Source organism: Boleophthalmus pectinirostris, unplaced genomic scaffold, assembly GCF_026225935.1.
Source record: "Boleophthalmus pectinirostris isolate CB_2022bp ecotype Guang Dong unplaced genomic scaffold, ASM2622593v1 HiC_scaffold_11, whole genome shotgun sequence".
Lineage (NCBI taxonomy): Eukaryota > Metazoa > Chordata > Actinopteri > Gobiiformes > Gobiidae > Boleophthalmus > Boleophthalmus pectinirostris.
The window spans coordinates 9,960,888-9,987,344 of record NW_026570994.1 but is presented as its reverse complement, the minus strand read 5'-3'; the positions used below and the strand labels follow the sequence as shown (position 1 = coordinate 9,987,344).

General features: G+C 40.3%; 3 protein-coding genes across 7 annotated transcripts in view; all 3 read right to left on the bottom strand.

The window, feature by feature from the left end:
* Window positions 1–4,322: 4,322 nt before the first annotated feature.
* Window positions 4,323–6,494, bottom strand: LOC129411844 (thymosin beta-12-like). The gene is made up of 3 exons (XM_055163968.1): window positions 6,335–6,494; window positions 5,274–5,388; window positions 4,323–5,141 (listed from the first exon to the last, which is right to left on the bottom strand). The coding sequence occupies exons 2-3, from the start codon at window positions 5,374–5,376 to the stop codon at window positions 5,107–5,109; spliced, it is 138 nt and encodes a 45-aa protein (XP_055019943.1). The 5' UTR covers window positions 5,377–5,388; window positions 6,335–6,494; the 3' UTR covers window positions 4,323–5,106.
* Window positions 6,495–7,964: 1,470 nt separating this feature from the next.
* On the bottom strand, window positions 7,965–12,831 carry LOC110153182 (ribose-phosphate pyrophosphokinase 2). The gene is given in 8 exon segments (XM_020917061.2): window positions 7,965–8,159; window positions 8,161–8,205; window positions 8,287–8,446; window positions 8,521–8,694; window positions 8,766–8,890; window positions 9,073–9,171; window positions 10,125–10,308; window positions 12,537–12,831. Coding segments are annotated over 8 exon segments (957 nt in total). The 5' UTR covers window positions 12,659–12,831; the 3' UTR covers window positions 7,965–8,111.
* A 1,309-nt stretch (window positions 12,832–14,140) lies between these two features.
* hdac4 (histone deacetylase 4) overlaps window positions 14,141–26,457 on the bottom strand; it is a 72,159-nt gene continuing 59,842 nt past the window's right edge. For all 5 annotated transcript variants that reach the window (XM_020917055.2, XM_020917058.2, XM_055164106.1 and 2 more), the window contains 15 exons: window positions 25,514–25,705; window positions 24,514–24,709; window positions 22,112–22,245; window positions 21,402–21,504; window positions 21,237–21,283; window positions 20,635–20,742; window positions 19,983–20,038; window positions 19,636–19,723; window positions 18,924–19,043; window positions 18,693–18,790; window positions 18,024–18,142; window positions 17,818–17,951; window positions 17,640–17,724; window positions 17,179–17,323; window positions 14,141–17,068 (listed from right to left, as the gene is read on the bottom strand). In XM_020917055.2, coding sequence (XP_020772714.1) covers window positions 17,029–17,068; window positions 17,179–17,323; window positions 17,640–17,724; window positions 17,818–17,951; window positions 18,024–18,142; window positions 18,693–18,790; window positions 18,924–19,043; window positions 19,636–19,723; window positions 19,983–20,038; window positions 20,635–20,742; window positions 21,237–21,283; window positions 21,402–21,504; window positions 22,112–22,245; window positions 24,514–24,709; window positions 25,514–25,705 — 1,665 coding nt within the window. In that variant the 3' untranslated portion in view covers window positions 14,141–17,028. The remainder of the gene's footprint in view (window positions 17,069–17,178; window positions 17,324–17,639; window positions 17,725–17,817; window positions 17,952–18,023; window positions 18,143–18,692; window positions 18,791–18,923; window positions 19,044–19,635; window positions 19,724–19,982; window positions 20,039–20,634; window positions 20,743–21,236; window positions 21,284–21,401; window positions 21,505–22,111; window positions 22,246–24,513; window positions 24,710–25,513; window positions 25,706–26,457) is intronic.

The window sequence follows — 26,457 nt, the reverse complement described above, 5'->3', positions numbered from 1 at the left end:
TGGCCTGTCGCTGCCTATAAGCCCAGAGGAGAGCTATTGCCGCTGGGAAAGACCGCTGTCCACACCTCCCTCATGCTCCAAGGTGACTCACAGCCACATGGCCCCACACTGGCCCAGATGCACTCTCCACTCATCCCCAGAATCAATGTGACAGTGCGCTGTGCTGTCTGGGAGCCCTCATTGATTGAATGGGAGTGGGGCTGATGCATTTACGAAGCTTGTGGACCGTCGTTTAGACAGCATTGATTTGGGGTTCCACCTGGGGCCAGTTTAATAGAGCATGTCTGGGATAATCAAGGCAGTTCTGTGGACAGAAAAGGGATCGAGCTAATGCTAGTCTGACCACGCCCGTTGCCAGTCCTGCTGAGTTTTAACAAGCAGTGTGCAAGGTTTTGCCTTACTTTGATGGTATACAGGAGCGGAGGCAATCATTAGCTGTATAAAGGGCTTTGGTATATGGTGTTGTAACTGCTCAGAATACAAAAGGGTAATAAGGAAGCTGCCTTTATAAATTACTGAAGATGTTGCAAGAGGAAGTAAGGGTATCAACAAGGGAAGTATAAATAAATGCCATGGTATTGCATTATCCAAAATCAATAACAAAACAGCTAAACAGCAAATGTGCCAGTGCTTAAAGGTCCTATATTACACAAAATGGACTATTGTGACCTTTTAGCCATGTTTGAATGTTGTACATCTCTAAAGCTCAAATTGCTTTATTCCACTGTGATGTCATGAAGCAGTAGTTTTCAAGTTAACAGCTAATTTTTTACCTTTTATCCAGTACAAATTTGCGATTGCAGGGCTAAGATTATCCAAATGATTCTAATGAAGGTGAAAACACAGTGGAGCACTTCCTATTTTATCACATGGCATAACAAGGTTGAACATGTGTTTTCTGTTTAAGCCCTAAATATGCAAGATTTGATGAAACACAACTCCAGGTGTGTTTTGATGAGGAAACAACTTTATAACAGATCAGAAAATAGAGTAATATGAGCCCTTTAAATGCGATCTTTGGCTGTAGTCTCAGGTAATAATTCTGTGATGCTTTTATAATCTGTCTGAAATGCGCTAAAACATGTCTGCAGTTTCAGTTTCACAGTAAAAAATCTGATAAAAAATCAGACAATAAAATTTACCATCAGCTCAGAAATATCACCCAGTATAGCCTAGTTCCCTTTTTTTGTTGTGGTAACAGATTTTCTCAAGACTATTTTCACCCTTTCTAAACAAAACATTATACGAAGAATAAATTAATGATTCGAATACATCAGGGAAAGAGGAAATGAACTAAACTAGCAAACTATTTTTATTTTGCTAACATGGCATTCTTACAAAGCCATGTCTGATTTATTGTTATGTAATGCAATTATGTAATACCTATATGGATATATGAATGTATGAATGTACACGTATATATAAGTAACATTTGCGGTTAGATATCAGTTTTCATCACATGACAATGGAGATGCAGAGTTCCCCATAGGCTTTGAAGGCTGTATAACATTACAACCAGGAGCTTTAAGTAAAAACATGTCCACTCATAGAACGCTGTATGTCGCTGTAGAAACCCCACAGGGTGAACAGTTGTGTCTGATGACCATCACATGTGGCAACAAATGTGGCGCAGACATCTCATCTAATCACGGCTAAGTGGAAATGTACAGATCTAGCAGCAGTCACAGTGAAGGCTGCAGACAAAGAGACGAGAGGCCTAAATAGCATGAACAGGAAGTGAGAAAGAGACGTAAAGAATGTTACCAACAAACATGACTTCCTGTTTAGCAGCAATAGTTTGAGTTCATATGATGTCATTCTCAAGACCCTAGTTTAATGGACTGAGAGCAAGACAGAATTCCAGTATAGGATCCAAATTTGTGAATAAATAAATACAAAAAATAAGAAAACATTGGGATTAACTTGGCACAAAATGTAACAATTCTTCTCAAGAAGCTCCAAACAAGATCCGATAAAAATTACAAGGAAAACCAAAGAAAACAAGCATAAGGTAATATTTCTGCACTGTGGTGGTGGTGAAGTTTGTAGTGCATTCAGTTTTGTGCAATACTTGAACCTTAACCAAGAGACAAAGGCCAACATAAACAGAACTGAGCACATTTCGGACAGATTGCAAAAATATTCTTTATCAATATCGCCTATTTGCAGTCATTAGAAAATGCAGTAATGTTTGGACCTGATGTGGACCTAAATAATGAGGTACACTGTTTGTGGACTGCATGTTTGAATGACCCCTGACCTCCAGCTGATATTTGGTCATAATGAGATCCTTGAATGCGAACGCGACCTATTGGTAAGTCTATAGTGCAATACGGCCAGCATTGCAAAAGGCCATCACTGATAATGGGCAGGTCGCTTGCAGCACTGAACGTCGCCCTCGGGTGGGTGGGTTGGTGGGTGGTTGCCATGGAAATCCGCAGCAGAGCCAGTCAGGGAAAGATAATTGACTTAGACAGTCGACTCGGAGGAACCCGTGTGTTCAGATAAAACCACAGAGCACAAAGACATGAATTAGTGATCATAACAAGGAACCAGTTTTAGTGACAGTTTTAGCATGTTTACTTAAAGGATAGCTAGAGATTGACTAAGGTATTTTACTATGCTGAAATGTCATAGTGAGTACTAATAGACAAACTTTCACTTTTTGGCACATTATTTCTTTCATCTTCTCCAATGTACAGCAATTTGCCTAATTAATTTGCAATTTCCTACATTTATCCAGGCTTTGACCAAGCACAAAGAGAAAGCTTGTGGCTAGATATTTTGTACCATTATACGAGCACTGGTGTTCGATGCTATGTTACTAGGTCTGTTTCTTTGTTCTGTAAGCTGGTGCTGAAGTTATTGACAGGCCCTTTGATTCTAGCATGTCGACAAAACCCAAAAACAAATCTTGACACATTCATCTTCATTTGAAAAGGCGTAAAAAAAACCCTATCAACACATGTAGGATTTATCAAGTACATTGTTGATCATCTGAAAACCTGCCGCACACAACAGCTTTGACAATGAGGCAGCCAGCCGTCTCCGCCCACCCATCTCAGGAAGTGACTCAGCACCAGCAGCTGTTGCCATGGGATACCGGCAGGCAGGACAGCCCGCAGGATCCCATCAGACCGGGTGCTGCTGACACATCGGACCCTCCCCTCTTCCTTTTGCTTTTCTGAATATATCTACAGACTCAGCTCCAGCCCATCACTTTCTCAGGGTGGTGTTTGCATTAGAGGAGACATGCTGCAGGCCTTAATCCCATGCCTCTGGAACAAGATGTGGTCCATGTGTTTTGTGCTAGCTGTTAGCCCAATAGCCTCCTCTGCCACCCCTCCTCCTTAGTGCAGATTAATGCCTTATTAAGAGCAACTGACTTAACTCCAATCCACTTATACCGCTTAAACTTGCTAGACTGTAAAGTAGGAACAGTTCGCAAGATGCACCAGTGAAATACATGCAACTTTTCACAAACTTAACCCCCAGCTTACAGTAGTGACATATTTTTTCACTTCCTGATGCTCATAAATGCGCATATTTCCAATGCAATGTGATTTAAATGGGCACTGTGGAACTTTTCCGGAGGAGGGTCTACCATCTAATCATCTCCACTGAGAAAAGTTTCCCTATATGCAATAAAAAAAAAAGTTACAGTTCAGATCTGTGGAGAGGTGACTACTCTCACAGTAAGAATGGAGGTTTCAAGGCATTTTGAGCTGTAAAAACCAGTAATTGTGTAAATGCAAGATACATGAGATATATAAGAAGATTAATGCCATAGTGTGTGACATTACAGGCAAAGCAATAACCGGACCCCCATCAGAAAAGAGTGCATCTTTTAATATTGGAACCTTGCATGAGATGTCAGCCATGTCATGCTAATACCATTACCTCTCTGTAGGTGGAGGCTAATTTAGGCTAGAGGCTCTTGAGGGCACAGGGCTGAGTAAATCTCCCGCTGGGCTGCACCTTGTTCAGCAGATCAGGGCTCCATAAGCCACTACTCACCCATGCATCAAACTGACAGAGGAAACAGTTTCCTTTCAGGTTATCTATGGTCTTGAGCTACGTGTTAATAGTAAACCAAAAGTTGCACTGTTTTGCTGACAGAACTAGTCATAACCTCTTCCGCTAAAGACATGACAAGGGGTCTTAACAGGTTTCATTTCCGTATTTCTGGCTTCCAAAAAATGCTTCTGCTACAATTATAAATCCCTGCCAAGCTTCAGAACATAGAGTGCTATTTTACAGTCAGGCTAATCCTGCTGGTGATAGGAGACAGAAGGAAAGTGGCTACAGAGAGGAGGCTAGTGTTTTCTTTTTAGTAACAAATTCTTTTTTATTACAACATTTCACGGTTTTCCATTTCCGGTAATGATTTGTGGCAGAGTAACATGACTGCTGGGAATTTACAAAACTTCAGAAGAATTTAATTTAGTCAAAAATTGAGCAAACAGATGGTTTGACTTGCCAGTGTTTTTTCCACATTTGAGACGATTCAGAGACAGATTGCTCAACACAAAAGCTATCCCGAATGGTTCAGAAGTAGGGCCCAGACTAGTGACCTGTGAATAAGGTACACTTGGGATCTCCCAGATCTATATGGAATCCGTCAATTACTTTGATCCTTGTGTAAAAAAACAAATCACAAAAACAGAAACATAATGACACAATTTTTGGGGCATTTACATTTTGGCCAGCGTACATACAAAGTTGTGCATTTTCCGAAAATTAGAAGACAAAAACAATAAAAAGCTTGACGCCTGGGTTTTGGCGCAAAAGCAGCTACACAGGAAGTTAGGTTTTGGTGTTGGTGAATGAGGCGATGATGTGCTTCCTGTCCCTCAGGACACTGTGTGCCCATGGGAGACGCACATTTTTAGGACCATGTCCCCTGCCCCGCCTCAGATGGACCATCTTCGAGGGGTGGAGATGTTCACCAAGGAGCATGTGCACCATCCGTCCGAACGCGTGTGCAGCGCGACTGTTGTTGTCATTTCATAATTTCGGTTACAAAGTTATACAGCTAAAAGAAGTGACTGAAAACAAGGCAATGCAGGAGAAGGGGGTGTACAGTGCATGATGGAGGTGCAGGCTTCATGATGCTTGTTCTGCCTTCTCCTGTTCGATGGCTGTGGACAGAAGACAGAAAGGTGTGAGGAACTAGACTGTGGTATCCGCCCTCTCCCCCAGACCCCCACCACACAGGCGCACATATGCATGCACACACGCTCGCTGCACACGCCTGATGGAATCTCACTCACTTTCTTTTGAAGGCAGGGGGTTCTTCTCCTGCGTCTGAGTCTTTTTCAGCTTAGTTTTGTCAAAATGCTCCACCTCAGAGATGTCGGGCTTCTTGTCTGACATTTTGCGATTAATCTGAAAAATAAAACATAAAAGTGTGAAACCACAGTAAGACAAAAACTTAGACATAAACACAATCACATAAACAATGATTATGCAAGAGGGATTTCTGAGGCTAATCTTGATTTCTGCAGCACAATAGAGGGTTGGGCGTTGTCTGAAATCACGCCGATCTCACATCTACTCCTACCACATGCGCAACACTTTCCCCTCCCGTGCCTTTGTTCGCCTGCAGCTCCACTCAGCCTCACTGGTCTGCCGTCCCTCCCGTTATCCAACACTTCAGCCCGTGATGCTGCAGACAACAAAGCCAGTCCGAAGGCACCCATTTACATAACAATGGAAGTTCCCATGCTGAGAAATGGCCATGACGCACAAAAAGAGGGGAAAGCAGCTGCGAATGTGAAATATTTATAGATAACAAAATTGCGCAAAGACAACATATATTATTGATGCATGTTTGTTTTACGAAAGTGTGCTTAGTTAACGAGACGCATTTCAGAACATCCGCAAATTCACTTGTCACGTAGGCTACTTCTACTTCTCCCTTGGCGCAACGTAAAGGAACCACCGCCCAGATTTTGCCCATTCACCAAGCGCCTCTCCCAAAATCCAAGTTCAACGGTGCAAAATCCCCCAAGAATACGCCTACAGCAGCGTGCAGAAACAAAGCACAGTGGCGTCATTTGAATATAACGGGACCAGACGCACGCAGCAGTCAGCAACAAAGGAACGGGCTCTTGGACATGTGCGAACGTGTCCGGACAAAGACAGCAACGCATATCACGTCACTCCAATGTCCCGTCCTGCAAAATAACACCTTTACATAAAATTAACCTTTAATCGGGCCAATCCGGGCGAAGAAAGTTGCAACTAGAGTATTAGTGATGCTGAGCGGGTTGACTAATACCTGGGTGGACGTAATAAAACCCAAACATGTTATTTAGTTAGGATAACTTACCGGAGTGTTGTCTAGTGCCTGGGAATGTCTCTAGTCTGAGCGTTGCAGCAGTAGTGGCGTGCCCAACTGTGCGCAATAGATATAGCCAGAAATATGCTAATGACGCATGACATCACTAGGCTCCCTCGCAGCGCCCTCTGGCGGAGAGGCACGGGCACGGCGTCAAACGACATGCGCTTTTCTAGCTGTTCAACTCTCTGAAGCCACCACAAAAGCGAAGTGTTTATATTATGCCACAACAAAACACAAGTGCGCATTGTAGTTTGCAATTTAGTCATATTGGAGTATTTCTCATAACTGCGTCTAAATGAAATCAGAGGCTTTACGCATACTCCGTATTTTCCTGATGCTTAAGCAACGAGCTCCCCCTGGCGGGAGAAAATGAAATGTTCATAACCAATTGAAAATGCTCATACTCTTATAATGATCTATCAGTAATAGCTTATTAAAATGAAATAAAACATGGTATGCTTTTCAACTTTATTGTGGCAAAATACACACGTAATAGCCTAATCCAAGACATAGAAGTATTTTGGTTAATCTCCAAGTACTAATACAGGTCAGATGTTTAAATGTATACTATGTTGAGCTGTGCAATAAATCTAATTTGAATGAAGATTCAGTAATTTCTGCTCGCCAATGACATGCTTGGGTCTTTTTAACCAAGGTGAACTGTCAGTCCTCTCTAAGTAAAAGCATGTGGTTTGGAGCAGACTTTAGACTTTGGTTAAGATGGTAATGATTAAGTGCATTGTTTATGATCCTGAAATTAAGATATTAAATGGTCAAACTCTAATATAAACTTAAGTTCAGCAGTAATTTAGGGGACGATTTGGTAGTTATAGAGGCGATGGGCAGGAAGATGAGGAATGCTCCCAAATGACACTTGAAAATACACCGACTTTGTAAGCAATTGTCAAAGCTTTATTGTCAAAGAAACAGCTTAAAGTGTTACATATAAAAAATAATGATATTCCACCATCTTTAATTCACCTTCAGGTAGACGATGGCATCAGTGAAACAAAAGTGACCCGTTATGACTGTGACAATTACACCACTTCAATGACTTCAGATGAAATCATAAGTGAGATTTGAACACTCCAAGCCAAAGTTCAGGCTCAATTAGTTTTAATGACCTTTTGGAATGTGGATGGAGGACCCACTACTACCTCGTACTGAACAATCAGTCACAAACATGTCTATGGTTTTTACAAAACTTAACATACGTTTGTAGGTTAGGGTTGTGAAATAATCATTACTATTAGCAGCTTTTTGTCGGCACATTCTGGTTAGGCTCAGTACTAAAAAGAAGACATGGAAATGTTCTAAGATTTAACCGGGAGGCCTAAAAAAAGCCTAAGAAAGCATGAACATAGCATCAATATATATAGCTGTTAGTATATAACTCTTAATATTTCAATGGCCGCTAAGCAAATCTTAGGGGAAAGGTGCGCATTCAAATTAAGCTTTTTTTATTTGGGGAAGTAGAATTGCTTTCCAGGCATTATACAAAGAAAGGAATGCATGAGGTCAGCTCAGACAAGACTAATGAGCCTTTGGTTCAAAGTGAAGGCCAAATCAGCAAAGAATGATGCTGAACATAAGAAAACAATACAAAAGAATGAACTTATAAATACAAAATCATCTTCAGGAGGAAGAGATCTGCTCTGTTTCCCGGTGTGGATATGATGTTTACAGTCACATGTGTGGCCCTGGAGGACCTCTGAGGAGGTGGTGTGCCCCCCACAGGAAAGGGGCGGGGCTGGTACCTTACACTTTACAAAGGAACATGGCTGAAGAGGTAGGACACAGACTCGCCGTTGTGAGGTTCTCCTGATGGCCTCTGCCAGGATCATGGAGATGTCAATTACCTACACGAAAAAAAAGAATGTATGATGTATAATTCATGTCATTTACTTACACTAAAAAGACATAGCCAGAGATTTCATTACCTGGATTTTAGGGCATGCTTTCATCTTCTCCTCCTGTGGTATTGTGTTGGTCACGACCACAGCCTCAAATGGGGCCTGGTTGATGCGAGAGATGGCAGGACCTGAGAAGATTCCGTGTGTGAGGATGGCATAGACCTTCACTGCCCCAGCATCGATCAGCCTTAACATAATACAGTGACAAACAGAGTCAAACACAATCAAAGACATTTTCTGTTACAGTTTTTAAAGACTGACTTGTCTGCGGCGTGGCAGATGGTGCCACATGTGTCGGCCATGTCGTCCACCAGAATGGCCACACGGTCTTTGACGTCTCCCACCAGCACCATGCGATCCACTTCATTTGCCTTTTTCCTCTCTTTGTGGATGAGGGCAAAGTCCACATTAAGACGGTCTGCAATGGAAGTTACACTGAGAACACAAAGATACGGTTAAACCACTGTTAGAAAACAGGTTTACTCTCCACATCACAGTCACCCTACCGTTTGGCTCCTCCAGCATCTGGAGACACAATTATACAATTTTTCCATTCAGGAATATTCTCCTTTATCCACTGCAGAACAGCTGGTTCTGCGTACAAGTTGTCCACAGCTATGTCGAAGAAGCCCTGCAGAACAAAAACTAAATGTAAACACATATAAAACGGACAGTAAAAAACAACTGACAATGTACAGTAGCCCAACCTCAAACTTAACATATATTGTATGAATTTTGGTTATAATTTAGGATCTAATATTAAAACTGCTAATAATGTTCATATTTATATTGACACACAATTGAGAGTTGTACCTGGATCTGTGAAGCGTGGAGGTCCATGGTGATGATATGGTCGGCCCCAGCAACAGACAGCATGTTGGCCACCAGTTTGGCCGAGATGGGCGCCCGGCTCTGAGACAGCAGCACAGATACAGGGCTCAGGTAAGTACATCTCTCTATTCATATAAAGGTGTCTCCTCTGGGTGAGTGAGGCACTGCACCTGCCTCTGCCCTCTGTGTACACTGGGAAATGAGCGTGTGTGCGTAAAAAGAAAGTGGCCTGTGGCTATGATCCAAGCTGTTTATATCCACGAGTCCCATATGTTTAATAACTCTCACTGTTCTCAGAATAAATATATAGTACTTGTCTATGTGCCTTTATTTTTATTATGCGACACCAACTCAATCCCAAAATTCAGCAGCTCTGGGCTTCTTCTGTAGTGTCAGTGTGTCAGTAACATGGGTTTGGACTGTTTATAACCTCTAAAACCAAATAATTAATAATAATAATGGAAGTGTACAATGCAGATAGCAAGGACTATTTCAGTGACCTTGAGGTTAGTGGGCAAATTGCTCTTTCTATAGAACTGCACAAACTGTGTCACGTAATCTGCTATCTAGGTTTTTCAGGTCAAAGGTCACAGGTGCTTACACACATCTGCTCTTGGATGTTTACAAAACACACGCACTCATGGACAACTTTAAACCTCGAGAGATGGGTGGGTCTTGGACATTCACAATGATTCAAATGCATCAAATAACAGTTTTGTTCAGTGTGAAAGTGAAGTAAGGACAAAGCATAATGTACAAAGTGATTTTTTTTTTTTTTTATCTCAAAACGCCCTTGAGGTCAAAGAGTGGAGGCACTGTTTGCTTTGCCCTTATGTGAAGTTACCTTCCTCAGAGAGGCTATTCTGTTCAGTGTTTTACATGGAACAGTAAGTTACACCAACCACAGGTGGCTCTAGACAATCATTTACCAGAGAAGCAGAAAATGTCTGGTGGCAATGTGGATTAAATTTCACACTTGGCTTTAAAGTTTTACTCCAGTTTAATTTGGTCATTTTTGAGCTAAGTAGAGATACCTTGTCCTTTTTATCTTGGCGAGCGTAGGGGAAGCAGGGGATGACGGCGGTAACCCGGGACGACGAGGCGATCTTGCAGGCGTTGATCATAATGAGCAGCTCCATCAGGTTATCGTTGATCTCTCCACAGCCGCTCTGCACGATATACACATCCTCACCACGGACACTCTCCCCAATCTCCACACTGTACAAACAAAGAGAAAGCAATAGTACACTGGATTTATGCATTACCTGTATGTACCCATAGACCTTTTGTGCTTGATTTTTACTAATACAGCTTTTAACTCTTATTTCAAACTCATTTATATTCTTCCATTAGTCATTTCTGCAAACACTCTTTAATCTTACATTGTGCAATCATACAAATGTAAATTCATGTCTTTGCAAGCAACTTGTCATTAACATAAGTCATTTCTATTGGGAAATATCTGGTGAATCGACCTTGTTTGATGTTTGGAAATGTTCCAAGTAAACCTAGCGGTGTAGTATAGAACTCCTCGATAGAAACGACCATAAAAACATAAGGCAGCACATGTGTGAAACATTCCTCCTCTTTGGTCATGTGATCGCCGTATGAATTTAGTGCTTTACGGTGAGAACACAATACACTCTTTCAAATATATACTCAAATCATCATAGACTGGGAACATGTTATCACACTTAAAATGCCAGTCAGATAAGAGGACATTTTGTTTGTTTCAAGCATACATTTTTAATTACCACTGAGAAAAAGACTTTGGATCACACTGCCACATAAAGAAGAATAAAGGAATATTTCTCATTGCAAAAAATGAACCTTCTCCAAAAAACAAACATTTCCGGCTACTGCTGTAAACATTAAATAAGCAGGTGTCAAAAAAACACATTAAACATAAAGGCGAGATTTTTCCTTATTTCCCATGCTCCATTTGGCCCTAAATGAACTGTGAACAAATGACCAAAGTCTGGGAGATTACTACTAACCCTTCTGCCCTCCTCCTTCTTGTCATTTTGTGCTTTTCTGTGTATTTCTCCATCTACATCTGCATGTGCTTGTGAGAACTGGATAAGAAAATACTCTGTTTTGGTTTTGTGACACCCAAACAACCATGTTCCCTTGAGAGACAAGTTTGATACACACGTAGGATGGTGTGTAGAAGGAAAGGGAATTAAGCAGAGGCCTTGCATAGACTGAACTGGCTTTTAACTGTAGCACATTTGGGTACAAGTGGTCAGTGGCCCCTTTACTGGCCCCAAATGAGACTCTATCCTGCTGTGACCATGTTAAAGCAATGCCCAGTCAACCACAAGATCACTTTAATGTAGTGAGGTAGTTGGCTTTGTGTAAAAACACTTAATAAGAGGTGAAAAGTCCCCTTAAAACTCCATTGTTAAAGCACTTTGGACAAAAATGCAGGGACAGCTTGCCTGGCTCATCCCCTGTAATAAACAGGACAGCATGAAGCCAATAGGTCAACAGGCACAAAAGGTCAAACAAAAGCTATGTGACCTTAGGGAACTTGTTTAAAGCGCAAGCGCTACTGAGGCAGGGCCAGTTCTTTGTAATGAGTACGCAGACAGTCACTAGTGCGCAGCCGCTTATTATAACTAATTGGAAACTTGTCTACGTGAGCAAATGACCGCAAATTCAGTGCATGTGATTTAACGAGAAGCATAACGCACGTACATTGTAGTCAAGCACTTGTGTAGGCTGCTAAATCTAATTCTGAATTGTAAGATGAACTGGAGTAGGTCAGAAAAGTCACGTAAAAAGACCATGCGTAAAATCCATCGTAAAACCACGTAAGGCAGATAGTAGTCTATACAGTGGATCCTGTATAAAAAAAAATACAACTCTATTTGGGCACTTTATAGGAACAGCTTTTTAGCAAGAACCTTAACTTTGTCCACATTTGTGTATAGTTACTTAATTAACACTAAAATAATCGAAAAACGATGACTACAACGTCTGGTGCACCACTTTATCTTACAAGATAATGGAGCTTGATTATTCATAAAATGCTCGTTATAGACTAGATATCGCATAGCGTCAGTACAAAATGATCCTCCATGACTTAAAAGCACATAGCCTGGCATGCTACTTAATGGTTACATAATCCCGCTATGTCCCTATTTAAACCCTATATTTTAATGAAGCATGATTTAGGTTAACACACAAAGATATTAAATTAGAAGAATTAATGTAAAAGATATGTGTACGTGGCCTGACATTAGCCTGTTAGCCTGCTGTGTTTACATGTGGCTAGCTTGTCACGTGTGGACAGTTGAAGCTCATCCCGCTCAGGCAACTATTGTTAGCATGGAGCTAACTTTTACGCACATGGTAACCGTGGACTGCTGACACCAAATACTGCTACAATACGGGTTCTTCAAACAGTACAAGCATAAAGTGCATGTGAAATGTGTACTTACCATGTTTCCTGATTGCTGAATTTCTTGGTGATGACTTTCCCGAGGTCTAGTCCCAGCCGATCGGCCACCTTCTGGGACAAATCGTGGTGCGAGCTCCCGCTAAAAAGGACAATGTTAGGCATGCTGGCGATTCAAGCGGCGTGAAAGTCCGAAAAATGGGAAGGGGAATTTAAAAGTGAGGCGTCGGCGTGTCCCCACTGAAGGTCGGAAAAGAGATAAATGTGCGGGTTATTGTTGCGTCTCTGGCATTGCCCTGTGCACCGCTGCGTCCGTCGGCAGAGAGGAGCTGTGCGCGGAGAGAGTGCGTGGTAAAAACCCAAAGCCCTCCCCTTTTAGATAGACAGGACTCCCCTCCAAACAAACGCATTCTGGCTGTTTTCCTAAATAATTAAAATGAAATACCGATAGCAGCTCCTTAGTTATTGAAACGTTTCTTGGTTTTTGAATTAAATTATGCATATTGCAATCAAATGCGTGCATCTAGGTCTTTAGCTTTAGATGTGTGTCAAAGGTCGGCATTTTGTTTTGGCCATAATATTTTGTGCTGTTATAAGCCTCAATAAAACAAGATAAGTAGAGCTATAAACTAACTACAGGAGTGAAAAGCAACAAAAGTGCATTTTTTGATAATTGCACTTTTTGAGTATATTTTTGTAATTAAGAAAAAATCTGGCATGTAATTATAAAAAGTTACATTTTAAATCATATGAATTGTTTAAAAAGAAAATTCAGATTTACATTTTTTGACTGATCAAGTTTTGTATAAAAATGTAATCTATCATGTATAAAATTGCATTAAAAAGTAACTAGTACCTTGAGTAGTACTTTGCACTTTCTACTTTTACTTACATACAATTTTGGCAGCAGTACTTGTACTTGTAATTGAGTACATTATTAGCAAAGTAACTTTTCTTTTACTCAAATACAATTTTTCAGTATTCTTTCTACCACTGGCTAATTATAGATTACAGTGTATAATGAAACATATGGCAATGCCATATGTTTCATTATGCAATATCTATTTAGCATGTTTTATATTTTATTCAAACCATATTATATTCATATTATATTCATAGCCTACATGCAGAATCTTTACATACAGTCCACGTGATGCCCTCATTATCATTCATTTATGCCTGGGTGCAAACTGTGCCCACTTATAATTAACATCTAAGGCTTAAGAAAATTCTCCGGGTTTTCTGCAAGAGGCTAACAAGGTCATCTGATCTAAAACTTCGGTTGAATCCAGGAGGACACTAGAGATGTGGACTCTGCTAATTACATTTGGCACTCAAAGGGCAGTCAGCTGAGGCAAATAAGTAACTCAGAGAAGGAAAAGTACAGAAGTATAGTCTGTTTTGGATAGCCTTTTAAACTTTAACACTATTGATTGTGTAGTTTTGCCGTGTTAACAAATAGCTGACAAGAAAAGCTTCCTCGGGATTTTGTCACACACTTTTAATCGTTAAAATGATACTGTGGACAAACATGGAAAAGGCAGATAGAACGTTACAGCTGTTAAAGAGTATCTACCATAATGATTTGGTCTAAATACCTTCTAGCTTTACTGTGCAGGAAACAATGCAGACACACACCAGCGGAGGTTAGTGTATTTTCAGAAATATATTTTATAGATGATGTCAGAGATGAAATGTCCAAAGCGTAGGTCCCAAAGAAAGAACAGTTTTCATCAATAGAGACAAACAACAAACAAAAAATAACTTTTTTCATTTACATGTAAACCAAGATTTGCTCTTGAGCCACAGTGGTTATATATAGAACTGGCCGAGGTGGATCTGACAATCAAACGATGCCCTTTGCAACCTTAACTATATCTCACCTTTAACTTGCCGTAATAGTGCCCGTTTAAAAATCTTTGAAAGTGAACATTCTTTGGGAGTCTTTTAAAGGTGAATAGAGCAGAGGTTTGTCAGAGCATGTTTCTCTTTAACACAGTCCATACATGTAATAAGTGCTGAATCATTAAAATCACTTATTGGAAAAGATATTCATTAAGAACAATATCAAACCTTTCTCAGTGGAGTCATTTGGACAAAGTCTTTTTGAATTGTTTGAGCACCGGAAAAGCGCCGGTTGCCGCGTTGAGTTGCCCATGGGGAGGTTCTCTAAGTCCTCCAGTGTTCTTCTGTTGTGCAAATACATTTGTTACATAGACAAGCAGGCATGCTGACTCACAAACCATGCAAAGAGTTTAAGTTGGCGCGAGCAGACAGCAAAAAAAGAAACATCGGAGTAGTAATAAAGTTTCTACAAAAACGTGAAACCTTAAATTTGTATTTTAAAAAAGAGCCAAATTAAACAACTAACAAGTGGAATGTTCTGTTAGACATGTAAAAGTACAACTCAAATTTTAAGATATAAAAATGTAAAAGAAACATGATAGTCATCAATCAACATGGCAAAGGTTCATGGAATTCATGGCAACTGGTGAATTTTAAAACCAAATTTGGCGAGAAAAGAATGTGGTGTTATGATAGTGCAACACATGCTCAAATGGAGGCTTCTGATTGGCCAATATTTCCGCAGCCTCCTGTATCTCCTGTCTCTCCCTCTGCTTAAGGAGAAAAACTCAGCCAGCTACATGAAAATGGCCGTCAAAGCTCCCTTTAGTCGAATGCTTGATGTGGTCACAGTCTAAAGGTGAGTGCATATCACTCATGCACAAGAGTCAATGATCAATTAGGCAACAAAGTGATCAATCCTTTAGTGAAAAAGTCCATTTCAGCGCCATGAACGTCACTGAGGGCCACTGGAAACAGCGCAGTCGATGACGAGTTAAATATGCAGCTTTTTCACGGAGTAATATCGTACACCATACTGTTGTTCCGCTCACAATATCATAGCTGTCATTAGTTAGAGTACATTTATAAATTTTCCATATACAAATCTCCTATAAACAGTACATGTTATAAATACACAAGTGATGAAAATGCAGAAAAGGCTGAGAGCCGTAGAAACAAAGTGTTTTGTTTTTCGATAAATACAAGAAAGAAAGTCTTCACGTGACTAAGTGTATGAATGGCAGCCCTATTACTATCCAGAAAACGGATAAAAACACAGAACTGATCTATGGATGAAAAAACATTTAGAAAAATAATCTTGTACAATAAAAATAAAAAGTGGACACGCTTACCAAACACAGTTGATATCGAAACATGGCAAAGTGAATGTGGAAATCATACAATGTAGTTACAAACAGGCAGTACCGACCACCTTTTCAAAATATATTCAATTCAATATACATGACTAATGTTTAGCTCACACTAGTAACCAAGGTAGTTGCCAACGGGCAAAGCATGGGGCCTGTAAAGAAATGCTCACTTGATCCGTGAAGATTTGACTGGTAAACATTGAACTGGTTATTGGAGCCTTCTCTTAAAGGGCCAATAGGAAATGTCCATCACCTGTCAGCTAAAGTACTGTTGTAAATGCAAACTCATGCTTTGGCTTCTCTTGCTCGTCTCTTTTGGATGACATTCATGAATCCTGCGTCACTAGTGGCTCTCTGCTCTTATGCATGCTTATGTGTTTTACAAAGCGGTGACTTCAGTTAAAGGGAGGCTACATAAAAGGCTGCTTTCAGTCTAATTTCCGTTTAGAAGTTTTCCATGTTTGCACCTTTTGTTTATCTACTGAAGCTGGCAACTACCTTTACAAAGCGCTGTCTTTTTTACAGAAAAATAGATCCATCCAAAAGTAAAGTAACTCTTCAAGAGAGGCTGTGACAGACACAAATGTTGTCTTCGTCACATTCCAAGTAAACATGCTCAAAGATTGTTTGCTTAATTTTTGTCATTCTAAGACTGGAAACTAACTGTCTCCTTTCCTCGCTAAAGATTCCCAGAGAAATCTTTGAACTTAAGGCAATCTTTTCCTGAACAATCCTGAAATCCAGCGGACCCTCGCCAAGGCACTCCTCGCATTCATCAACAACCCTCTGCAATGACAGGCTGGTGCCGTGCGGTGACAGTCTCACCACGCGGTCAAGTCTTTGTAAAGGCCTACTTGAGCTTCGGCCGCCCAACGTCCACAGTGAAGGAATCAGGTAAAATAAGCTCTGAGTCTGCTGTGAGAAAACAGGCTGTCCATGTGGCAGCAGGTAAAGCACCGTATGTTTCTGTGAACACCTCACTCATTGTCACATGACCACAACATGATCAGCGCCGGGCTAAAGTCGGGCCAACACGGACAGAAAATGAGTGTCTCTACAAAGCCAATGCTGCCAAGCAATGCCTTATGTGTAATGTTTTTTCTCCAGTTCAGTCCTTTGTCTCCTGATTGGCTCCCTACTCTGAGGCTGAGCCCACCTCCCCTCTCCCTGGTTTTGGAGAAACCCAGGGTTCGCCAATCAAGATGACTGACGGGTGAGTGGGCGGGACTAAATGAAGGGATCAGTCGACTCTTCGCAGCTCAAAGAGACATTCTGCGCAGAGGTCAAAGGTTACAGTGTGACACCCTCGTGGTTCCTCTGTTACAGTGGTTCCTCCTCCTCCATGGGCTCCTCCTCCGGCCTACAGGACAAACGCACACATTAATGCACAGATAAGCTCTGACAGAGCTGGACTCACCCTGGTCATGTTTACACACACACATACAAACACACACTTTAGAGTACAGTTACCTGTGGTCCATGGCATTGGAGTTGGCCACAGACAGAGAGGCCATGGCACTGACCGCCTCAGCCTCCTCTGAGTCTCCACGTTTGGCCTCCAGTAGAGACAGCCCCAGCCGTGGGGAGTAGCGATGCACAGAGCGCCAGTACTTACCTACAACAAGCAAAGGTTATATTGTATTCAAATATTTGTGGTCAAAATATTACTAATAGAACATTTTTTTTTTTTCTTTACATAACTACTGAAAAGTCCAAATCTAAATAGTTAGGCGCCACCTTGACTTAAGAATACACCGGTGTATGTCAAACAGGTTTCGAGTTGTCACGCTACATATTTAAAATTAGCACATGCCTCATAACCTTATGCAACATAACATATTAACATATTAACATATTAGTGTTGTGTCTTTCAAAGAAACCTCCATTTAATTATTTTTTTGTTGTTTGTGATTATTAAATATTAAACTCACTATGCGTCTCCACGACTTTCTCTAAAGAGCGGACAGCGTTGGCATTGGGCCTCTGCTCCAGCACAGCCTTTGGCAGAGGGTCCAGCTGCAATGAAAGCACATGACAATAATAATGTCAGCAGTGAAGTGCAACAGGGTGCAATACCAGGTGTGTCCACAGGAGGTCAGTGCTCTGTACCTCTTGTCCCAGCAGCGCAGCCACACAGGCCTCAGATGCGTCGCAGATGGCGGTGAGGTCATGACCCCCCTCCAGAGCCAACACCACGCGACCTGCAGCCAGACTCATGAGCTGCCGCGTCAGATAGCCAAAACCTGCACAGGAAACACCAGCGTCAGCACATGTCTGCTTTTATGTACCTGTACCCAGACTGAATGTTCCTTCACATTTGGACGTGAGCGTGTAGCCGCCCAGGGGAGGGGGATGTCCTTCCACTGCGTCAAACCCAGACGACACCAGCACGATGTCCGGGGCAAACTCGTTGGCTATGGGCATCACCACTGTCCTGCAGACAGACAGAAAAACAAAGGGTTAGATTCAAGAAACAGCCCCAGGAATGTGCAGACGGGACAGGATACAGAGCTCAGGAGACAGACTTATTACAACACAATGTTTAACCTTACTGGCTGACAACAGGCTTTGAGATCTTAATACAGTACTAGTACATTAGTCCCACCATTATTTAACAGTGTATAAGTATGTATGAAGTGCTCCACTGTGTTTTTAAACTCCATACACCTTCACTAGAATCATTTGGATTATTTCAGTCCTGGAATCTCTACTGAACATAAGGTAAAAGGAACTGTTAACTTGAAAACTACCACCACATGACATCACAAGGTGGAAAAGAGCATTCTGAGCTTTGGAGATGTAGACAGATAATAATTAAGGACTCAAACATGTGTAAATCTCAAACATGTATATTTTTGATGAGGTAACAACATTAAAGTATGACTTAAAGCTCACAAAAGTAAATTTTGTGTAATATAGGACCTTTAAATGCATTCCTTTCACTGTACACACATTAGGGTGAATTATTTTGTATTATGTATTACCTGAAGGCTGCCAGGTACTCTACATCTCCCATGGGTGGGTCCAGTCCTCCAGTGAAGGCAACGTTGACATTAAACCCAACGCCTGGACCACTGCCCACCTGTAGGGGGCGACAGCAGCAAAAGCATTCACTTCTCAGCTCATAGACCAAAGTTTTGGCCTGGACTGTGACCTAAATGAAAATTAATGTCCCTGCAAAGAAGTGTTCAGGTGTAATCACAGCATTAGCTCACCTCATCAGGAGCGCCACTGCCAGGAAAGAAGTTGCCGTCGTCATAGCGATGGATGGATAAGTAAAGCACATTGGGGTCGTCATAGAATGCCTGCTGGGTGCCGTTGCCATGGTGAACATCCTGAGACAAGAAAAACACGAACAATAAATTTGTCCTAAATACAAAACATTACTTACAACTTACGTTATTACTTTATACTTCAGTTCATTTATTAAAGGTTTTACTACAATTTAGTGTCACAACACAAAAATTTCAAACTTAGTTTCAATACTAAAGAATAGACTTGATACTCAATACTGATTCTGATACCACGATGGTTATAAAAATACCCTTTCTTTAGACAATAGTCAATAGTCAATAGTCAATGTTACTTTCAACATTAAATAATTGCACTTTCAATTATAAATATAAAACCTGGTGGTGTTAAATCTGTGCAATCCCTCAGTCGTCCAAGTAGGTTCCAAAGAGCTCCATGGGTGTATACTAGTCTATGTGCTCTTGTTCTGTAACAGTTCAAGATCAATCTAAACGTATTCAGGAAAGCTTAATTTCTGTCCTGTGATTGTGACTTTTTAATATTGATACCTGCTCAAATGAGTATCTATTTTTTATACTATCCATAGTCCATAGTTTTAGCCATCATTCTATATTTTGGCATTTCAAGACCATTCAAAATCTCAGTTATATTTTAACCCTTCTGAAATCTACTGACCCAGTCTACGATGAGGATCTTGTTGACGTTGAGTCTTTGCTGCAGAAGTTTGGCGGCGATGGCCACTGAGTTGAAGTAGCAGAAGCCCCTGATGGTGAGAAGAGAGAATGCACGTCAGAATCCTGCACACTTTACCACATGATGTTGTTTTCTGACTATACTGGAGACACTTGCGGAGACACTAGGAGGATATGAAAAATAAACAAACGCAGGCTTGGAGGCAGCTGGTGGGATAAAGACTTGTGGTGCAAATAAACTGTGTGTGTGTCTATGTGTGTGTGCGTGTGTGTGTGTGTGTGTGTGTGTAGGTTTGTCTCCTCAGAGTGTAGTGGTTTCTGTGGCCTTACATGGGAGTGCTTTCCTCAGCGTGGTGACCAGGCGGGCGAACCACAGCAAAACCATTCTGTACAAAGACAAACAGACAGAAGTGAGCACTGGGCAAGCAAGCAGGAATGAAGCTGGTCTACTTAAGGTTTATTGAGAAGGAAATAGGGTGTTTAATATTAGTTTTAACTACTACAATTTATGAATGATCCAGAAATGTTTAAGTGTATAATTATTTGGATTTGGTAGGGATTGGCTCCACAAACACAAGTCCTTTCAACTGACTACAATCACATCTTTGGGGTGGAATAATGGTACTATTTTCTAAAGCTGCAGTAAAAAACAGATTCACTTTTGTTTATTCATGCTGACTGAGAAAATGTGAACTTTGTGCCAGTTTTGGCTTGTATGTGCGTAGGCCAGTAATTGCAGATTATATTAACCTTAAACCAGGTCAACAAATCTGAACTCTGCAGATCCACCGTTGAATTTTGACCTGTCCTCCAGCTTAGTTTTATAAAAGGGTTTCTAGAATGTTGCATGAATGCAATATTATCAATTATCACAATCCTTTCTCCAATAATAATCCCTTCTCCAATAATAAATACTTCAATGTGTTATAGTCTATCAGAGCTGCAGGATTTAGAACTATGAGTATTACTTCATATTATTTACCTTGAGTTCTCCAGTGGCGACTTTAAAGACCAGCTCCACCACAGAGCCCACAGCCAGACGAGCTGCACTGGACGAATGGACCTCATTCCAAATAGTGTCACTGTCCACCTAAATACACAAAAATGTATCTTTAAAGGTCCTATATTACGCAAAATGACTCTCGTGAGCTTTAAGCCATGTTATAACGCTGTTACCTCATCAAAAACATACACAAAGTTGTGTTTTGTCTCATTCGCACATTTGAGTAAACCTTTTTTATTAGTCTGTCTACATCTCCAAAGCCCAAAATGCTCTGTTCCACCTTGTGATCCCATGAAGTGGTAGTTTTCAAGTTAAAAGCTACCTTTTACCTTTCGTTTAGTAGAGATTTGCCATTCCAGAGCTGAAACAAATGATTCTAGTGAAAGTGTATGAAGATTAAAAATACAGTGGAGTATTTTCCGTTAACCCTAAATATGCAGGATTTGTGTGTTAAACATATAAATGAAACAAAACACAACTCTGGGTATGTTTCTGATGAGGAAACATTATAACATAGATCAGAAAATCATGTAATATGGGCCCTTTTATAGTCAGATTTATATCATATCCTGTTTACTTACCCCGACTCCTCCACATGGTAGTCGAACGAACATCGGAGTGATTGAACCTGGTGCAAGAAGAAGAAATTAGTGCTACCTTTCAAATTAGATCACAGCCTTCTATAGGGTGTACTGAATATGCAGATTTTTATGTGACTTGTGTGAGATAATAATGATAATACTCACAATCAAGTTTTTGTCGGAGAGGGTTGGTACCGTAGAGCAGGACATGGGCTTCTGAGTGCACGGTCTGTAGCTCCTCCAAAGTGGCCTTCCTCCCTCGGATACACTGCACCAAACACAGCACACTAACTTACACTCACTTCATGAAGACTCACAATTTTATCCATAATTACTACATGGCAAATGTAACTATAACTCTATCTGAACTGTTGAGCTGAACTAACCCATGTCTGAACCATGTTGGTGGGTACATGTGCATAGCCAGTAAATCGGTGAATATGTATATAATTTTTTATCTGATTTACAGATTTTTTTGGTAGTTGTTGTTTGCATGAACAAAATCTGACCATTAAAACACCCATTTAATCAATTACTCAATGGATTCTTAGAGTCATTTAGTAAATCAGTATTTTGTATTTCATTAGTCTTTGGCACATTCATTCGTCCTTTTTTGCATACATTTTCTTGTCAAAACCTGCATAGGTGTGAACAATCAGAAAATAGATTTGCATAATATTTACATAGCATTTCATTTACACAACATTTCAATAATCTGATAACTTCAGAAATCAGATAACAGTCACATATTTGGTGTGCATGTTAACACAGCCAGTGACTGTGTATACAAACGATGTTACTAAACACCCGCCTACATGTTTGTGGACTTCTCTTCAGTAGAATAAGGGGGTCAAAGGTCAAACACAGGCTCGTACCTCACACTGTGCTCTGAGGCCTGTCTCTTGCAGTCGGGACCATATACTCTGGATCCGCCCTGCGTGCTCTGGGTGACTGTTGGTGTTTCCGCACATGCACTGGTGTTTCTGCATCAGGGAGTCGTACACCAGACCTGAAGCACACAACAATGGGTTAATAATATGAACTTTTATTTATTTATTTATTTATTTTTAAACATATACAAACATTTAGAATAGTTCATACAGAATTTAGAATAGTTCATAGCTACCTTGGCTTATAACAAACAACAAACTCCACTAAAAACAGTAGTAATGATTTGGGAGAGCATATTCTTGATGTTCCAAAAGTGGAATGGCACAAAACAGTAGAGATAGATGGCCGATATATAGTATAGGATAGTAAATATATATTTTAGTCTGCCAGCTATCGGCCTTAAATCTCCAGCACAGGACGATATTTTGTTTTGGTCAATTTTCTTCCTAAAAATACACACAAAGCTTTATAGTAAAACTTTAAAATCAAGCGATAGCTGCACAAAGCGTGACTACACAGTTCTCTTATAGGTTTGTGGTTAAAAAAAAAAGGGCATGGGCGGAGGAGTTTGTAGTAACATAATTGGATAAAATAACAAAAATCGGCTCAAATATTGTATTAAAATCTTCTGAATGCAGTTTCTCCCAATGTTAAGTCAATACACAATAAAATAACTACAGTGGATTAAGGAAGTTTTCAGACCTGGTCAGTAATTTGTTTTATTTTTTAAATAATGAGGCAGAAAATTCCCCAAAAAAATCCTGCAATGAAATGATAGCCTTTGTTTTTTCATTTTGTTCGTATAAAAATCTGTAGAATTCGGGGAACAGTGTAAGTGTTTGAGGTCAAAGCTGCATTTAATAGAGAAATACTAAATCACAATATTATAAAAGGATATAATCACCACTTGATTTTTATTGCCGTATCATCCAACTCTGCACTTCAACATAACACTTAATTAAAGAGGGTTTGACAACTTTCTAGCTGAACTATATAGACAGAATTTTCCAAGATATTTTGACCGCACAAAAGAACAGAAAACTTGTTCTAAAAACTTGCAAAAAACTGTCTAGGATATTCTAAGAGCTTCTAAAGTTGAGACAGTTGCTCAAATCCCAATCATGTCTTTTAATTACCTATGAGAATGAAATTGTGTGCAAGGAAAATTAACTTTCCGTACAACTTTTTACTACACTTCCTACCTACACACACAGTGGAATTGTGTAACAGTACACAGCGGAATCGACTGTCTGTACCTCCCGAAAAACTTAAAATCCTGCTTTTGTTATTCTAATGTTAGTCTGTGTGGTTTTGGAAGTGAGTGGGAGTCAAGTGGGCCAAACTGTAGCAGGGGCCTGGAAACAAATCGACACAGCTCTGGTGCACAAGCAGAGATAACAGCTATCAACACTAGAACTGGTGGGAGGAAGGCTTTCTCAAGGACGGCTTCTTTTCAGTATTCTGTGCTTTGTTCAAACCATCATATGTCTGAGAGGAAGAGGAGTGGGAGAGACTATTATGGACAACAGATGGAGAATTTTTGGGCTAAATTAGCAGTTTTGTAATGTAAAAAACAGTTATAGATACAGCTATAGGTTGCGTTCATGTTGTAGAATTTGAAGATTACATAATTTCAGATGGAGGGCAACATTTTTGAAAGAAATATCCTTATTATTATTTGTCAGAGACTAATTCCACAGACTTACCATATTAATCTACAGCTTAAAGTTGTTTTAAATTACAACTATTATGTCTTTAGGGCTGAATAATAGCACCACTTTCTAAAGCTATTGTGAAAAGAAGACATTGAACTTTGTGCCAGTTTTTGTTTCATGTGGACAGGCCCAGTAATTATAGAAATATTAACCATAAACCAGGCCAATAAATCTACAATATTACAGTTAAAGGGCCCATATGTTGTGTATTAATCCAAAACCTACAAGAAACACCTGTGTTGTGCTTTGTTTCATTCACACACTGAGTTTTTCTCTCAGACAGAAAACACTCTTGTTCCAAGTTGTGATGTCATGTGTGACGTTATACAGGAAGTGCTCCACTGTGTTTTCGAACTCCATACACCTTCACAAGAATCATTTGTATAATTTCAGCCCTGAATTTGCCAGTCTCGACTGAACAAAAAGTAAAAGTTAGCTGTTGACTTGAAAACTACCACGACATGACATTCCAAGGTGAAACAGAGCACTCAAGCATGTCTGAATAAATCAAAACACAAATCTAGGTATGTTTTTGATGAGGTTATAGCATTGTAACATGGCGTAAAGCTCACAAGAGTCAATTTTGCCTAATACAGGACTTTTAAACAGCCAATTGCCCCATTCTAAACTATAGGTGTTGTAGTATATTGTGTTGCAGAGCGAATATGGACCTGTAGTGAAGCGTGGTTTGGTGGGGGGTTCTGGAGCAGGGACGCTGATGGGGAATGAGGAGGCTGAAGCCGGAGAGGACTGTGCCCGCGAGAGGGGCCTGTGTCCGGGGAACGACATGGACAGACCGGCCGCCTCCATGGACGCCTGGTAGTTTCTCAGCTGGTGGATCCGCTGCTGCTCCAACAACAGGGCCTGCTGCTCACATAAAGACAAGAATGATGCTTTAGTCTTAAATAGCACTTTAAAAAGACACTCTAAGTCAGTTACATTCATGCATTATTGATTTACACCCCATACTCAGACACAGTAAGCTAAGTAAGCTAGTGGTTGCCAAGCCTTTTTGCCTTGAGCACCCCCTAACTCAGGTCTAGACAAAGAATCTGTTTACTCTAGTAGTGCATTTCTATTTTAATTATATTGATGTCCAAAAACCTTTACAAAATTCTAAAGGATGTTACAGTGACTACAAAGATCTTTTTTTTAAATCCAAATTCTACACAAATTCATCTATAATAATCTGGATGCTTCTTCTGGGGTAGACTGATAGAAGTGTGGTTGGCAATCTGTACAAACTGTCATTTGTACAACCAACCGTTAAATACGTATTCATACATAGGCAAGGTAGATGTCTTGCTTGGGGGCACAACAACACTATGCGCGGGTTTAACTGCTGAACTTGACCAAATATAACAAGATTAATTTAACTCTTTATGGAGAGAGTTATGTTTTTTTTTATTGCAGGTACAAGATGTGACCAAGAGAGGGCACCCATAACAAATGCAACTTACACGGAAGAGTAACTCTTGAATCAACTGCTATAAAAGTACTATAAAAGTAGTTGTTTTCATGACATTGTAAGATAAGACAAGACAAGAAGACAAGATAACAGCTAAATTTAATCTTGGTATAAATTTAAACAAGGTGGTATATCTGCATTTTTTCAATCCAAGATATTCACAGACTTGATCCTCCACCAAGACATATGTGAGTGTTTAGTACCTGTCTGAAGATGAGCTCCTGCTCTCGGTGCTGTTGTAGGGCCTCCTCCTGTAGTTCCTGGGGGTCTGGTGGTTCCTGTTTGATGGTGACCCCTGGCGGCAGGTCCTGATGCTCCCTCAGCTCCTCCTCCGTCTCCTCCGGGTGGCTCTGGTGCTGGCGGCCCACCGGAGACTCACTGGGTTTGGACATGATCTGAGAGACACAGACATCAAGACATTAACAGTTGTATTAAGTTAAAAGTGTGTCCATATACCAGCGATGTTCATTAATTAAATAGGGCCCATATTAGATTATTGTTGATGTTTCTTGAGGTTTCCTCATTACAAACATACCTGGAGTTGTGTTTTGTTTTGTTTCATTGGCTGCATGCATGTTTAACACACAAACCCTTTATATTAAAGAGTTCTTATCTCAAATAGAAAACACTCTGTTCCACCTTGTGATGTCATACTATAATAAAAGAAGTGCTCCCCTGTGTATTTAAACTCCATACACCTTTACTAGAATCATTTGTATGGTTTCAGCCGTGGAACTGCCAATGTCTACTGAACAAAAGGTAGAAGGTAGCTATTAACTTGAAAACTACCGGTTCATAACATTGGAGCAGAGTTACTCAAACACATGTGAATGAAACACAACTCTGGGTATGTTTTTGATGAGGTAATAATAATTGTAGCACGACTTAAAGCTCACAGGAGTCAATTTGTGTCATATAGGACCTTTAAGTAACTACAGGATTTCCATAAGGAGTGCCTTTATATTAATAAGGGACAACAAGTAGTGAGGCGCTGATATTGGTGTTGTCCTAGACATCGGTTCATTCTACTTTGTTGGACCCACAAATTGATGTGTTAATAGTATTTGTTGACCTAGAACATCTCATAATGTTGTTTTTATTTATGCAAAGTTGTTACTTATAGATGATTACCAGAAAAATGACAGTT

Bases quoted from the DNA above. Each gene is read 5' to 3' on its own strand.
- LOC129411844 (XM_055163968.1), bottom strand. From the start codon at position 5,376: ATGTCAGACAAGAAGCCCGACATCTCTGAGGTGGAGCATTTTGACAAA. The intron at 5,142-5,273 runs GTGAGTGAGATT...TTCTGTCCACAG, and splicing joins CCCCCTGCCTTCAAAAGAAA to CCATCGAACAGGAGAAGGCA.